The sequence below is a fragment of the Camellia sinensis genome, chromosome 3, assembly GCF_055761805.1.
Source record: "Camellia sinensis isolate YWXY chromosome 3, ASM5576180v1, whole genome shotgun sequence".
Taxonomy (NCBI): Eukaryota; Viridiplantae; Streptophyta; class Magnoliopsida; order Ericales; family Theaceae; genus Camellia; species Camellia sinensis.
The window spans coordinates 210,119,072-210,133,462 of NC_138963.1; the positions used below are offsets into that span (position 1 = coordinate 210,119,072).

General features: G+C 34.1%; 1 protein-coding gene across 1 annotated transcript; it reads left to right on the plus strand.

Annotated features, from left to right (window-relative positions):
- The first annotated feature begins 1,976 nt into the window (after positions 1–1,976).
- On the plus strand, positions 1,977–7,452 carry LOC114264670 (putative transcription factor KAN4). Its single transcript, XM_028205365.2, has 6 exons — positions 1,977–3,175; positions 3,324–3,400; positions 3,932–3,968; positions 4,218–4,362; positions 6,587–6,683; positions 6,793–7,452. The coding sequence occupies exons 1-6, from the start codon at positions 2,716–2,718 to the stop codon at positions 6,961–6,963; spliced, it is 987 nt and encodes a 328-aa protein (XP_028061166.1). The 5' UTR covers positions 1,977–2,715; the 3' UTR covers positions 6,964–7,452.
- The last annotated feature ends 6,939 nt before the right edge of the window (positions 7,453–14,391 follow it).

Here is a 14,391-nt window from a genome sequence, read left to right on the forward strand (position 1 = left end):
CAAGCATGTTCGTTGGAGTGAGGTTGTCTCTCTGACTATCAGACTATCGGACCAGCGTCAGTGACTATCGGAAGGTCTTCCATTATGCCCGCCATGGATGTACTTGAGTATTCCCACAGACGGCGCCAATTGTGGGGAAGTGGTTTGGAAATACTCTTTTGATCTTGGGGAACGCTCGTGATCCTCAACTAGTCACTTAAAAAGAAATGAACACTCCGGTCGGGGGTGCCGGAATTAGCACTCCGACAGATAAGTTAGTGTATGCTCTTTTGATTGTTTGTATCTTAAGTTAAGCACACTAGTTCTCACATACCTTTCTCTAACTGATGATCGTGTATTTATATTATTCTCCTTGGGCCCTAGGGCCAGGCCTACCCTCGATCCTTTACATGTACTTTTACTCGGCCTTTGTTCTACTGATTGGAAAGTCGATTATTTTATTTGGCTCTTCAATTGACTAGGATTAATGCCGAATAAAGATTATGTCCCGGACTGGACTCGTCCATTCGTCCCTATTGATCCAATTAAATTCAGCTTCCACAATATTTTATAGAGATTGTTAGATTTTGGGGAGAGACGTTCAGGGTTTTGGAGCTTTATTCCAATGGAGCTTTCTTTCTTGACTTAACTTGACTTGCTGTAGATTTTTATTTTTATCTCTACAAGTTTATTTTTGTATGTAGAATTAAATGGAAAATTGTATGTAAAATTATGGTAGAGATCACCTCTATTTATAGACATGAGTGGAGAAAAATCTTAATAAACTTAAACTTCTTTGATAATTATCTTTGATTTATTTAGAGATAGATACCAAAATATTACTTCAAAGGTGTGACATAATTTTATTAGTTTGACCACCTCAATGTCACAAGTGGCTTAATTTGATTAGCCAAAGATTTTCTACATCTATGTAATACATGACAATATTTAATTTGACCACCATATAATATTGATTTGAGACTAATTAGACACATGACAATATTTTATTTGCCAATAATTATGTCATATTTTGTAGGCCTTTGTAGTATGTGGCATCTGTAATTGACTGAAAATTTTCATGCTTACAATTATTATTATTATTATTTCAAAAAGATTACATGTAAATAAATAAACATTAAGAATATTATGATTGCAATTTGTTTTGGGGGTGTAGATCATAATTTAAATAACTTTTAACCGTATGATATATAATTTATATATATATATATATATATTTATTTTTTTGTGTTCAAATTTTGTGCATTTAATATTTTTGTTTTCTCCCTCTATAGGGTAATTATATTTTTAGTTCTCAAATATGTTGTTTGTGTCATTTTAATTCCTATTAATTTTTGTCAATTTAGTTTCAATGTATAAAATTGTTTCAATTTGGCCTCCCAACCAAACTTCATTAGTCGATGCCGTTAATGTCAAAAATAAATATGAAAAGTCACTTAAAATTATACTTTTAATCTTCAAAATATGTGATTTGTATCATTAGTATAGGAACTCGTATAAAACAATTATATTGTTAATCCTCATGTGATAGGTGTTATTTTAATTTCTAAAAATACACATTTATACATAACTATAACTTCTGTTGATGAAATTAGATTCGAAAGTTAAACTGAAATTATTTTATACATTAAAAACTAAATAGATATAATTTATATATTATGGATTGAAAATATCATTAACTCAAATGGTGAAAGACCATCCTCTCCTACTCCTATATGAGTTTTTTTCTAACCAATTAATTTTTAAGTTACAACCAAACAAAACCTAATGAAAACATCCGATGCTTCAATTAAGTATTTATTGATATGAGACTGTTACTTTTAGATGAAATGATTTTAAAAATAAAATGAAAAATATCAATAAATATTAAAAAATATATCTAATTAATTATTCCCTTTTCAACAGGGATGGATATTTTGGCCTGCCACTTATTCCTCATTCATGAAAAGAAAATGTTCTTCCAATGGCAATCTGCTAAAAAACAAAAAGAGCAAGCAATTTAAAATGGGTCACGATCCATCAACGTCGAGAGAGAGAGAGAAAGAAAGAAAGAGAGAGAGAGAGACTCAATTCCATTCCAATTCCAATATTCCATTGAACAGTACTCCTTTTGTTTTCTCGAATTCCAACCTTTCTCTGCACAACCACCATTACATCTCTGCAACCTCCTTTTTCATTCCCCATTTAGAAGCTAGTAGTAATTGCAAAGATAAGGAAATCAGACCTCCTACCCCCCACACTCTCTCTCTCTCTCTCTCTCTCTAGAAAGAAGGAAAGAGAGAAAGTCTGATCTCTCTGCCTGCTTAAATACACAGCTTCCCCTTTTCACTAACTTTTCCTTCAAGCCTTCATCCCAAGAAAAACTCTGTTTACTTCCCTCTTTTTCCTGCATTATTTTGCTGACTACTAGTAGCCTCTGCAATTCCTTCACCCCCTCTCTCTCTCTCTCTCTCTCTCTCTCTCTCTCTTAATTTTCTTTTGATTCTTTATGAACCCTAGATGTATGTCTATCCTACTGAAAAGCCTATACTCATCTCTCTCTCTCTCTCTCTCTAGACACACATGCAAATCATAAGGCACTCATGACATAATCTCACCTTGCCCCTCTTCATTCCCCTTCCATCAAGGCTTCAACTTTCCAACCCATTTTCTTTGAGTATCTTTTATTTCATTCCTTATCTCTCTCTCTTGTGATCTTTGTTCCCAAGCTCAAACACCATGAGAACTGGTTCGACAACTTTTCCTGATCTGTCTTTACAGATCAGTCCACCGACCATTTCAGATTGTGAGGTTAAAGGAATGGGTTATTATGATGGGTTGATGAGAAAATCATCCTACAGTGACCGAAGCTCAACGACCGAGTCCGGTAGTAGCGGTTGCGGAAGCGATTTGAGCCATGAAAATGGTTTCTTCTTTCCTACAGAGATGGGTTTCAATCATAGTCCTGTTAAGCCCTCATTGAGTTTAGGGTTTGAAGCTATGGCAACTTTGAATCCTCTACCCTTACAACATCATCATCATCAGAACTACCAACCTCAAATTTATGGCCGTGCGTTCAAGAGAAATTCAAGAATGATCAATGGAGTTAAGAAGAGTGTTAGAGCTCCAAGAATGCGATGGACTTCGACTCTCCATGCCCACTTTGTTCATGCGGTTCAGCTCCTCGGCGGCCATGAAAGTAAGTTAAACAATTCCAAAAACATTTTTACAGATTATACTCACATTACTTTATTCATTTTAGATAAAAATGTAGATTGATTGGGGTATCTATTTGCATTACATTTCTGACAAAAACGGCTAGCTTATGCACTTTATAAATATCTCAGGAGCAACACCCAAATCTGTTTTAGAGTTGATGAATGTCAAGGATCTCACCCTAGCTCATGTGAAGAGTCATTTGCAGGTGGGTTTACTGTTTTTAATTGCAATAATGTCAATGTCAATGTCAATGTCAAATCATTTGGTTTTCTGTTTAGAAATTCTGAGTGAATGGTATTTTCTCATGTTTAATCAAATACCGTTTTGAACATATGAAATAGATTGGTCTTTCTTTTTAATAATTATGTTTTGTTTGGTAACTTTTTTTTAATGTATTTATTGTACATTTAAATTGATACTAGTGGAGCATTTATAATTTTACATCTAAAAATTTTGGTAATTTGATGAACGACGATGATTGGTTAAATTTAAAAAATTATTAATAAATATTCAGTGGAGTACTTAACAACATGAACATTTTTGAAGGACAAAAATCATGACAAAGTTTTGAAATTGTAATAAATTATTTGTTTTATATAATAGAATAGATGATTGTATGTATGCAGTAGTGGGAGTTGGGGTACAGTACAAGGGATAAAGACAAAAGGGCATCTATAGGGTAATCTTAGCAATGTGGACTTTTTCCTAACAAAAATTTATGCGGTTGTTCATGCAGATGTATAGAACAGTGAAGAGCACTGACAAAGGAACAGGTATTTGGATTTTCCTCTTAAAGCATCCCATTTCTATTGATTTTCCATTGTTCTCTTTGTTTTTGAGCTTGGTGATGATATCTAAGGGTGACTAATAAATCTTCTAGTTCTAGCTGTTGAGTTTCACTGTTCCCAACTGCACAAAATTGTGTTAGGATTGTAGTGATCAGTCTCTGTGATTATGAATTATTTCAAGTGTGTCTGATAAAGCAAGAGCAATGGGCTCTCCATGATTATGAAATGTTGCAGGTGAAGGGCAGACAGATATAGGTTTGCACCAGAGGACAGGTGTAGTTGAAGTTGATGCAGGATTATCATGTGAGAAAGCTGAACCCAACCCTTCTTATTCTATCAACCCATCACCACCACCACCAAAAATGCAAAATGCCCTTAGGTAAGTGCATTTCCAAACACCCCTCTATTTTGGTATTTGGTTCAGTAGATTGACTAATTTGAAAACCAAACCCACCATCCACTTATGGGATGTAATTTTGTTCTTTTTTGCTTTGTTAAATCACTCATTGTCCCAAAATATAAAACTTCATGCTATTATTTTCTCTCACATGTGATCTGGTTTTCTGCATTGAGAGAATAGACCGAGAGAGAGCCAGGCAGGAAATAGGTGCAATAATGTAAATCAAACTAACACTGTCAATCACTTGCCATCTTATATGAAGAGAATAGGATACATGAATACAAATATAATAGCATACATAAAAACAGAGATAATGTAAGAGATGAGATTTGAAATTAAAACCTCCTAAAATCATAGTATAATTTTTTTTGCTTATTATAAAAAAACATGTAAAAAAATGGATAGGTAATTTGATTTAAATAAATCAATAAATATCTTATTTATGTGCTCTCTAAAAAAGAATTTAATTGTCAAAAATTTAAATTAACCAAAAATGAGTGCAACAATATACATCAAATCTAACATATTTTATTAACAAAGTACGTATCCTCATTTCCATCATTACAACTTGAAAGAAATACTCCTGACTAACATGAAGGCATCTAATGAATGCAAACATAGATACAAATGTATATAGACAACAAATGAGGTGGATAATTCTATTTTGGTCCAATATATGGTGTCTTTCTTTGTTGATGGTGTGTACATAAGGTAGAGTTTCAAGTACAATGATTTGGTTGATCTACGTGGAAAATTGTTTTGTTTACATGCTTGACATGTGTGTAAACAAAATATATTTTGTAATTAGTTTAGAGCAATGGTAGAGGGCTAAAAAAAAATGTGGTTTAAATGGTTCAAAATTGACAAAACGACGTTATTTTGATAGTTTTGAACTATTTGAATCATACTTTTTGTGACCCTCAAACATTTTTCATTAGTTTAACTGGTAATATCTTGTTAACTTATATTCTGAGGTACATTTTAAAAAATTTACATTTTATATATAAAATATATAATTTTTAAAATTGTTAATATTTGTGTTTGAGACATTTTAAAACAATCTAAAATAATATGATTGATCTTACTAAAAATATAATGAATTAGTTTTTTAAAAAATCATTACTTTAACCAATTAAAAAAAATACTAAATATCTTAAATATTTTATTAAAATTTTTATTAAATTATTTAGATTAATTTATGTTACATAAATATAAATTTCACACTCATATTTTATAAAAATATTAATAAAATATTTGAGTACTCGTTAGAATGAGTCCGACGTCATGTCTCCGGACTGCCAAGTTCTGGCTTCCTAATAGCCGTTTGATTGAGAATCTACGGATCTCAAGGTTTTCTAAAAGTCAAGGAGTCCGCTCAAATCTCAATGCGACTATAATAGAATGTTTATGTGAAGTGCTACCTCTCAATTAGTGTCTCTAATCAAACAAGATATTTTTATGAATAATGTTATTTTAATTTAAAATTAAATTTATTTTTCGAATTCAATAACATAATAATATATCAAAATATTTAAGATATATTTTTTATTTTTTATATTTTCTTTAATTATCAGTCAATTATTTTATTTTATTTTATATTATTGAACTTGAAAAATGAATTTAAGAATTAAACTTATTATTTTCTTATTTTAATTATCAAACATAGGTAGTTTTTGTTGACTTCATTAATGGACGTGGAGCATGTTTGGCTTGTAATTACCATATTTAACCTTCGACCCCACTCCACCCCATTTACATGACATGAAGAAGACTTCTAAAATGAAAATGATAAACATTGCATATTAAATTAACAATAATTTTTGCCGATCAAAAAAAAAAAATTAACAATAATTTTAGGGAGACTTCTCCATTTATAAAATTTTTTTACCAACTACATTGATAATTTAATTAACTGAAATATTGTTTTTTTCTTTGAAAGCCTTCACTTTGAGGTGGACTGTCATATAAACCGTTGGTAAATATTCGAGTAAATTGCGAAGATTCACTAAACTTATTGATATTTTTTTAATAATTTTTTTCTCTATACAAATTTGCTCAAATCTGAAATCTAAACATAGTTTAAATAACTTAAATTTGTCCAAGTTTGAGACTCACTAGCTACCAAGTGTTTTACTCTCTTGTTTTAAGATTTTCATTCTTGATTCTCTATATGTTTGATGATTTCTCCTAAATTTGTGAGCAGAGGTTTGTTGTCATCATCAATGGAAACACAAGGATGGACCCACTCATATCAAGAAAACACATTAAGTTATTCTCATTTTGGAGCAAATGATGCCAAGGTATTACATATGATTGAGTCCTCCACAAAAGTGATTCAAACATTTTAAAACCTAAAATTAAAAATATATATATTTGATTTATTTATTTATTTATTTTAAATCTATCTAGGTGGATGAACGTGGGGCAGCCCTCCACATGTCTGTCAGGGACAAGGAAAATATGGATTATAGCGCATTGTCATCTTCCGACATGTTGCTTAATCTAGAGTTCACTCTTGGGAGGCCGAATTGGCAAATGAACTATGCTGAATCTTCATCAAATGACTTGACAGTTCTTTAAGAGTTAAAAACACTAGCAATTAAAACAAACAACCATGATGTTTTTTTTTTTTTTCCCCTTCTTTTTTTTGGTTTTTGTTTTTTCGAACATGGATGAAACCCTTAATGTTCTTGAATTTGCTCCCATGTTCGTCAAATTTTGTCTCTCAGACTTGAAAAGAAAGTCGAGGGTGTTATGATTCTCTTAGAAGAATCATTTGTAGAAGTGAAAAGGTTCTGGGACATAGCTAAGTGACATGTCTGATGATTTTCCTCCACAATAATTAAAAAAAAAAAGAAAAAAGACAATGTTAGATGGTAATATTTTAGTGAGAAGACCAAGAGAATATTCCCCAATCATGTTGACAATTATCAACCATGGTCCATGTAACAGTAAATTGATGGTCTCTGACTGGCATGCAGGTGGGTCTGGCCTGAGCACAATCAATTCATGAGTGTAGCAATTTTACATTGTCTTGAATTATGGGATTATAAAGGGAAGTTTCAGTGATTCTTCTTATTGCAAGTTTTAAAAGGGATTAGATATATTCAGTGGTAGATTCACATGCAGTGAAATGTTTCTGTAATTTAAATTTATGACACCTGAGTCACAACGAAATAATTTTATTTTCACACACAAATTATAATGACAAAAATCATATAATCATGGACGTGTTTGAAGTGATATTAACATAATTAAAATGATTGTCTATAAACATCCTTTTATTCCCCTTGACCAAGCATTTTCATTTCTGTTACATAAAGGTTTTATTACATATATTAAAAAAAATTGACAAAAAATTCAACATGTCAAAATTTAACAACTTTCTTTGGATTGGGTTAAATCTGACCGACAATCGGTTATCTTAGGACTAAGGCCCAATGATACTATGATAACTCCATAGAACGTCTTTTTTTGATGTTAAAAAAAAAAAACTTTTATTACAAAATGCTAAGTAGTTGTTTGGAATGTGTTATATAAGTCCACTTTTTGACTTTTTGGTTAAAAAAGTAGAGAAAAAAAGATTTATATTTGGGATAACTTTTTAATTTTTTAAGAAAAAATGTGTAATAAAATATTCTAGTAAAATCAAAATGACAATTTTATCCTTTTGACTTTTTGACTTTTTGGGTAGTTGAATTCAAAAGGTAAAATAATAATTTTACCCGAGTAGCTTCTCCCACAAGTTACCCTTGAATAGTATAGATTTTTTTAGTTTTTTTAATAATTTTTTGACTTTTTGACTTTTTAGGGATAGTTTGGGATGTTTGAATAAGTGACTTTTTATAAAAAAAAAAATGTGTAGAAAAGTAGAGAAAGTGGTTAGAAAAATAGAGATGAGATGTTGATAGATGTTGATTAATGTGACCCAAATAGGTGTATATATATATATAAAAGTGCACTTTTTTAGGTTAACCCAAACAAGCACTTAGTGATGTTTTGGGAAGTTGGTAAAAAGTTTACTTTTTGACTTTTTTAGTCTATTTTATCTTTTTGTGGGTAAAAAATGTAAGAGGTAATGTAACCTAAAATGGGTAAAAAATTAAAAGCTGACTTTTTTTTTTTTTTTTTGCTTTCCAAAAGACTCCTCAGTTTATCTCAAACAAGGCCTAAATTACAACTCGACGCTCTTTTGTGCTCCAATGTCTTGTTTGAGCTTGGACATGACCGATTAAAGATGGCCGGCCCACTTTTTAGGTTTATAGAGCTATACATTTCATGGGCTGTACTTCACCGCCGATCTGCTCTCTATGGGCTAGGCGTAATGTGAGCTTTTGAACCTTTTTAATGAATTGTAGAGAAGTTCCATTTCGGAATTTTTTCTTTTTAATAAAAATAAAATCTATGGATACTTTATTCACATGGTCTACAAGACAAACAATTTGGATCACTAAGTAGGATTTGTGGTAAGCTTCACAAGTTTAACTATGTCATGTTAGATTTCAAAAATATATTTTGTTTTTAAAAGAGCTTGTTATTCAGGCTCAAAAGTTTGACCCACTTTCTAAATTCAGTGACGTGTCAAGAAAATAATTTATTGATGATTAAATATTCTCTAATTATTAATCAATTATCTTCTTGACATATCATTGGACTTATATATCATTTTCATTTTCAAAATAGTTTTTGAACCAATTTTTGGGATTAGCAGTGTAACGCCCTCAAAATGCACATAATAAGCATAACTCGAAAGCATATATAAATGACAACATACATTAGAGTAAACAATCCTTTCATTACATGAAACTAATAATACAAAAGAGTTTAACATAAATAAATGCCCTTCGGACTTATATCTTTCCAAGTCTTGGCTTGGTTACAACAAAAGGAGACAAGCTCATACAAATTTAGCCCTAGGCTATACAAAAATAAAACAAAACCAGAAACTCTTGCTTCCCAAAGATGCCTCCAACGCTATTGCTTTGGTGGAGGCATGCCATCATTACCTGAAAATGTTTTTCCCAATAGGGTGAGCCACAACCCGGTAGGAATAATCTAACACAGTATATGAGATTTAACAAAGGTATAAGTGCATATGCATATACAATGCCCGGGATAAAACATTCTTACTTTTATATTGCCATAGAATACCAATTTCATATTACATTATATTTTCCTCCAATTCATTTCAAAGTATATAAATCAATTTCATTATTTTTCAATAACCCAAATAAGACTACAACTCAATGGTTCAACAATTTCACAATCAACACATAAATACTTCCAATTGCCATTTTATGAATATTTCGTCCGCAGGATCGGCATCCATGTATAAATTTCGGGACTTTTACCCAGGACACTCCGGTTAACTTAATTATAATGGAGTCCACCCCCTTTCTTCTCCTATACAATGAAATTTTTCCCATTTCTCCTCCCAAACAATCATACATATACAATGTATATAAACACACAAACACACATGGAGTACATCACCTTTCTTTTCGTAAATAATCATACATATACAATGTATAAAATCATAGTCATATTCAATGACAACCAACAAGAGATTAGTTTTAATTCACCCAATTCACATGCAATTTTTACAACAATCAAAGTTATCCTCCACGAATAGCCCAATACAGATATTTCTAAACAGATATACAATCTCAAGACAGATAAATTATCTAAAATTTCCAATTTTAATTATTTATACAAAATAATCATGATAATCATTTTAGGGCAAAATCCCATTCTTTTAAATATCAGTCCCAGTACCAAAATCAACTATTTTGAAACTACAATACATCATTCTCAAACTCTATGCTCATTTATTTCACTTTCACCCAAAAACCCCTCTTTTCATTTCATCCAAACCCTAGGTTTGTTCAAATTACTCCCAAATCCCATCATTGTTACACAACCGACAAATAATTAAGTTAAAAATCATATCAAAGTGTAGAAAATCCCTACCTAAAGAGAAAATATGAGCCAAACAAGGAAGAAACTCCAAGGATGCCGAACTCTAACTTTAATCGGTTCAAAGTGAAGATTTTATGAAGCTCTACCTTTTTATCAAAGGAAGTAGGGTAGAGAAATCAATGGATCTAGGTGGAAATGTAGAGAGAAGGTAAGTTTTAGAGAGAGAGGCTCTCAACTTTAGGGTTTAGGATAAAAAGATATGAAAAAGTGATGTAAAAAGTGTTTTTCACGATTTGATATACGTGCGGTTCGCTCAAGCGGGGAAGTTGACGCTCGAGTGTCAGATACAAAGTTTGGTTCCACTCAAGTGCAAGAAGTGGCCTGCTCGAGCGCAGAATACACACATCCAGTATTTATGTAGACAATAGACAACCGTTCGAGCGCAAGAAACGCTGCTAAAGCATCCTCCTGGTCGAGCGTAGAAAACACTCCTCCCGTATTTTGCAAACGTGTAAGATACTGAGTGTTTGCAAACCCCGCTTTAGTGCAAGAAGGCCCGCTCGAGCGGAAGACCAAAATGTTGGGCAACACAAGGTTTGAAAAATAAGCGACCAACCTATCCAAACACAACCATAACAACCCAAAATCCAATTTCAAAGAGATACAAGGGAAATGGGAGGTAAACAACAATATGAAAATGTTAAACCCGCGTCCGGGATACCACAAGAGTCAGATCAAAACTGGGATCGCTATAACCTCCCCTCCCTTAAAGAATCTCGTTCCCAAAATTTCAAATAAAGTTCAAAATCAACATTAGATCATTCATTACAAAGCTATTCTCATAAATTCAACACTATGACCCATCCTCCAGTCATCCATTTTATTGACTCGATATACAAGCCTCGTTTTGAAAGTGCAATTTACAATTTCTCAAAACATATGCAATGTTTCATCGAAATCCAAGTTCTTTTTCTAAAATTTGCATGGCATGTACAATGCTCTGAGAATGACACAACATACAAAATACTTCATATTCTTAAAATATATACAATGCTTATCTTGAATCCAAAACTTCAAAACACTCATAACATATACAATGTTCTCATAATTTAAAACATATATAATGTTTATACTTTTCATTAACATAATCAAAATCTCAATACATGTTTAGGCACCAAAAAACAAGTCCGAATATTTCTCTCGAACTTCCAATCCACGTTCCCAAGTCGTTTTCTCAACTTCGCGGTGTTTCCACAATACTTTAACCAAGGGAATTGTCTTGCCTTGCAAGACTTGCTCCCTTCTATCCAAAACTCTCACCGGTCTCTCCTCATACGAGGCATCCTTATCTACCTCCAAGTCGGTCCAATCCAACATGTGCGACGGATACGGCTCATACTTCTGAAGCATACTAATATGAAACGCATCATGAACCCTGAAAAGTTGTGGCGGTAATGCCAAACGATAAGCAATCTCACAAATTTTCTCAAGGATCTCAAAACGCTCAATAAACCGAGGGGACAACTTCCCACTCTTTCCAAATCTCATCAAACCTCGCCTAGGTGATATTTTCAAAAAGACACGATCACCCACCTCAAAAGACAAGGGTTTCCGCCTACGGTCGACATAACTTCTTTGGTGACTCGGGTCCATAACCAACCTTTTATGGATAAGTGCAACTTTCTCCATCATTTCTTGAACCAACTTTGGGCCCAACAAAGGTGCATCACCTGCCTCGGCCCAACACACTGGAGATCTACACGGTCGGCCATACAAGGCCTCAAACGGTGCCATGCCAATAGTCGATTGGAAGCTATTGTTATAGGCAAACACCACTAAGGGCAGGTGCCTCTTCCATGAACCCTTAAAATCAAAGACGCAACCTCGAAGCATATCCTCAAGGATCTGAATAGTACGCTCGGACTGCCTATCAGTTTGAGGATGATATGCAATACTAAAAGTCAATTTAGTGCCTAAGGCACTCTGCAAGCTCTACCACAACTGAGCTGTAAAACGTGGATCTCTATCTGAAATAATCGTCATAGGGACCCTGTGCAACCTCACTATGTCCTTAATGTACAAGTTGGCGAGATAGTCTACCGAATCGCTCACGCGCATAGGTAAGAAGTGCGCAAATTTGGTTAACCAGTCAACTACCACTCAAATGGCATCACTACCCCATTGAGTCCTCAGAAGGCCCATAAAAAAATCCATCGTGAAATGCTCCCATTTCCATTCGGCTATAGGCAAGGGTTGTAACAAACCTGCTGGCCTCTAGTGCTTGGCCTTCACTTACTGGCAAGTAAGGCATTTCGATACAAACATCGCCACATCCTTCTTCATACCTCTTCACTAAAATTGGCGACTCAGGTCATAATACATCATTGTGCCTCTCAGATGCACCGTAAGGCGTGAATAGTGAAACTCTCGGAGTACTTCCTCTCGGCAAGAGTCCGACACAAAGAAACGATCACAGTATCTCACACTCTGGTCGGGATACACGTTCAAACCCTTCTCTACCTTTCCATTGGAGATCTTCTCCTTATGGGTCTCTACCTCAAGATCACCTCTCTGCGCTTCTAACACTTGGTTCACAAGTGTAGGCTGTGCAATTATTGAAAACAAAGTCGTAGATTCAATGGACTCACTCGGGTGTAGGTTAAACTCCCCAAGAGCACCCAACATCTCCCATTCCCAAATGGCGATACAAGCCACACTGCTAATTGACTTCCTACTCAAGGCGTCAGCCACAACATTGGCCTTCCTCGGATGATAATGTAACTCAAAATCATAATCCTCTATAAATTCCATCCACCTTCTCTGTCTCAAATTCAAGTTTTTCTGTGTAAACAGATACTTCAGACTCTTGTGATCAGAAAACACTTTAAATTTCTCATCATACAAATAATGCCTCCAAATTTTCAAGGCAAATATCACCTCTGCTAATTCTAGATCGTGGGTAGGGTAGTTTCTCTAGTGTGTTTTCAATTTCCGCGAGCCATATGCTATACTACCTTCCCCTCTTACATCAAAACACAATCCAAGCCTTCCCATGAGACATCACAATATACAGAATAACCCAAACCCCTCTCTGGAATAATCAAAACTGGAGGCGTGGTAAGTCTAACCTTAAGTTCCTAGAACAACTTCTCACAAGTCTCATCCTACACAAATTTGACTCCCTTTCTTGTCAGTCTAGTTAAAGGTGAAGCTAGTCTGGAGAAATCCTTCATAAATCTTCGATAATACCCGACCAACCCCAGAAAATTACAGATCTCAAAGGCATTCTTAAGCTGTGTCCAATCTTGCACTGCCTTTATCTTGGATGAATCTACAGTCACCCCTTCCCCAGATTCCACATGGCCAAAAAATTTAACCTCTTTTAGCCAAAACTCACATTTCCCAAACTTAGCATACAGCTTATGGGATCTAAGCAATTCAAGCACCACTCGCAAGTGTTCCTCGTGTTCCTCCTCAGAAGGTGAATAAATCAAAATACTGTCCACAAAAATGACCACAAAACGATCTAAGATCTCACGGAAGATCTGATTCATCAAATCCATAAATATAGTTGGAGCATTGGTTAGCCTAAGAGGCATCACTAGGAACTTGTAATGGCCATACTGCGTACGGAATGCTATCTTCGGGATACCCTCCTCCCTTACCTTCAACTGATGGTAACCTAATCTTAGGTCTATCTTAGAGAAACAACAAGATCCTTTCAATGGATCAAACAGATTATTTATACGGGGTATTGGATACTTGTTCTTAACAGTTACCTGGTTCAACTTTTGGTAATCTATACAAAGTCGCAACGCTCCATCTTTCTTTTTAGCAAAGAGAGTCGGTGCTCCCCAAGGTGAAGTACTAGGGCGGATAAAACCATTGTCTAACAATTCCTGGAGTTAAACCTTCAACTCATTTAACTCGGTAGGTGCAAACCGATACGGTACCATAGAAATCGATGCCGTGCCAGGCATTAAATCAATAGAGAACTTGATCTCTTGGTGAGGTGGTAAACTAGTAAGATCCTCGGGAAAGGCATTCGGGTATTCACAAACCACCCTTAGCAACTCAACCTGGCCTTCA

Bases quoted from the DNA above. Each gene is read 5' to 3' on its own strand.
- LOC114264670 (XM_028205365.2), top strand. From the start codon at position 2,716: ATGAGAACTGGTTCGACAACTTTTCCTGATCTGTCTTTACAGATCAGT. The intron at 4,363-6,586 runs GTAAGTGCATTT...ATTTGTGAGCAG, and splicing joins AAAATGCAAAATGCCCTTAG to AGGTTTGTTGTCATCATCAA. The intron at 6,684-6,792 runs GTATTACATATG...AAATCTATCTAG, and splicing joins TTGGAGCAAATGATGCCAAG to GTGGATGAACGTGGGGCAGC.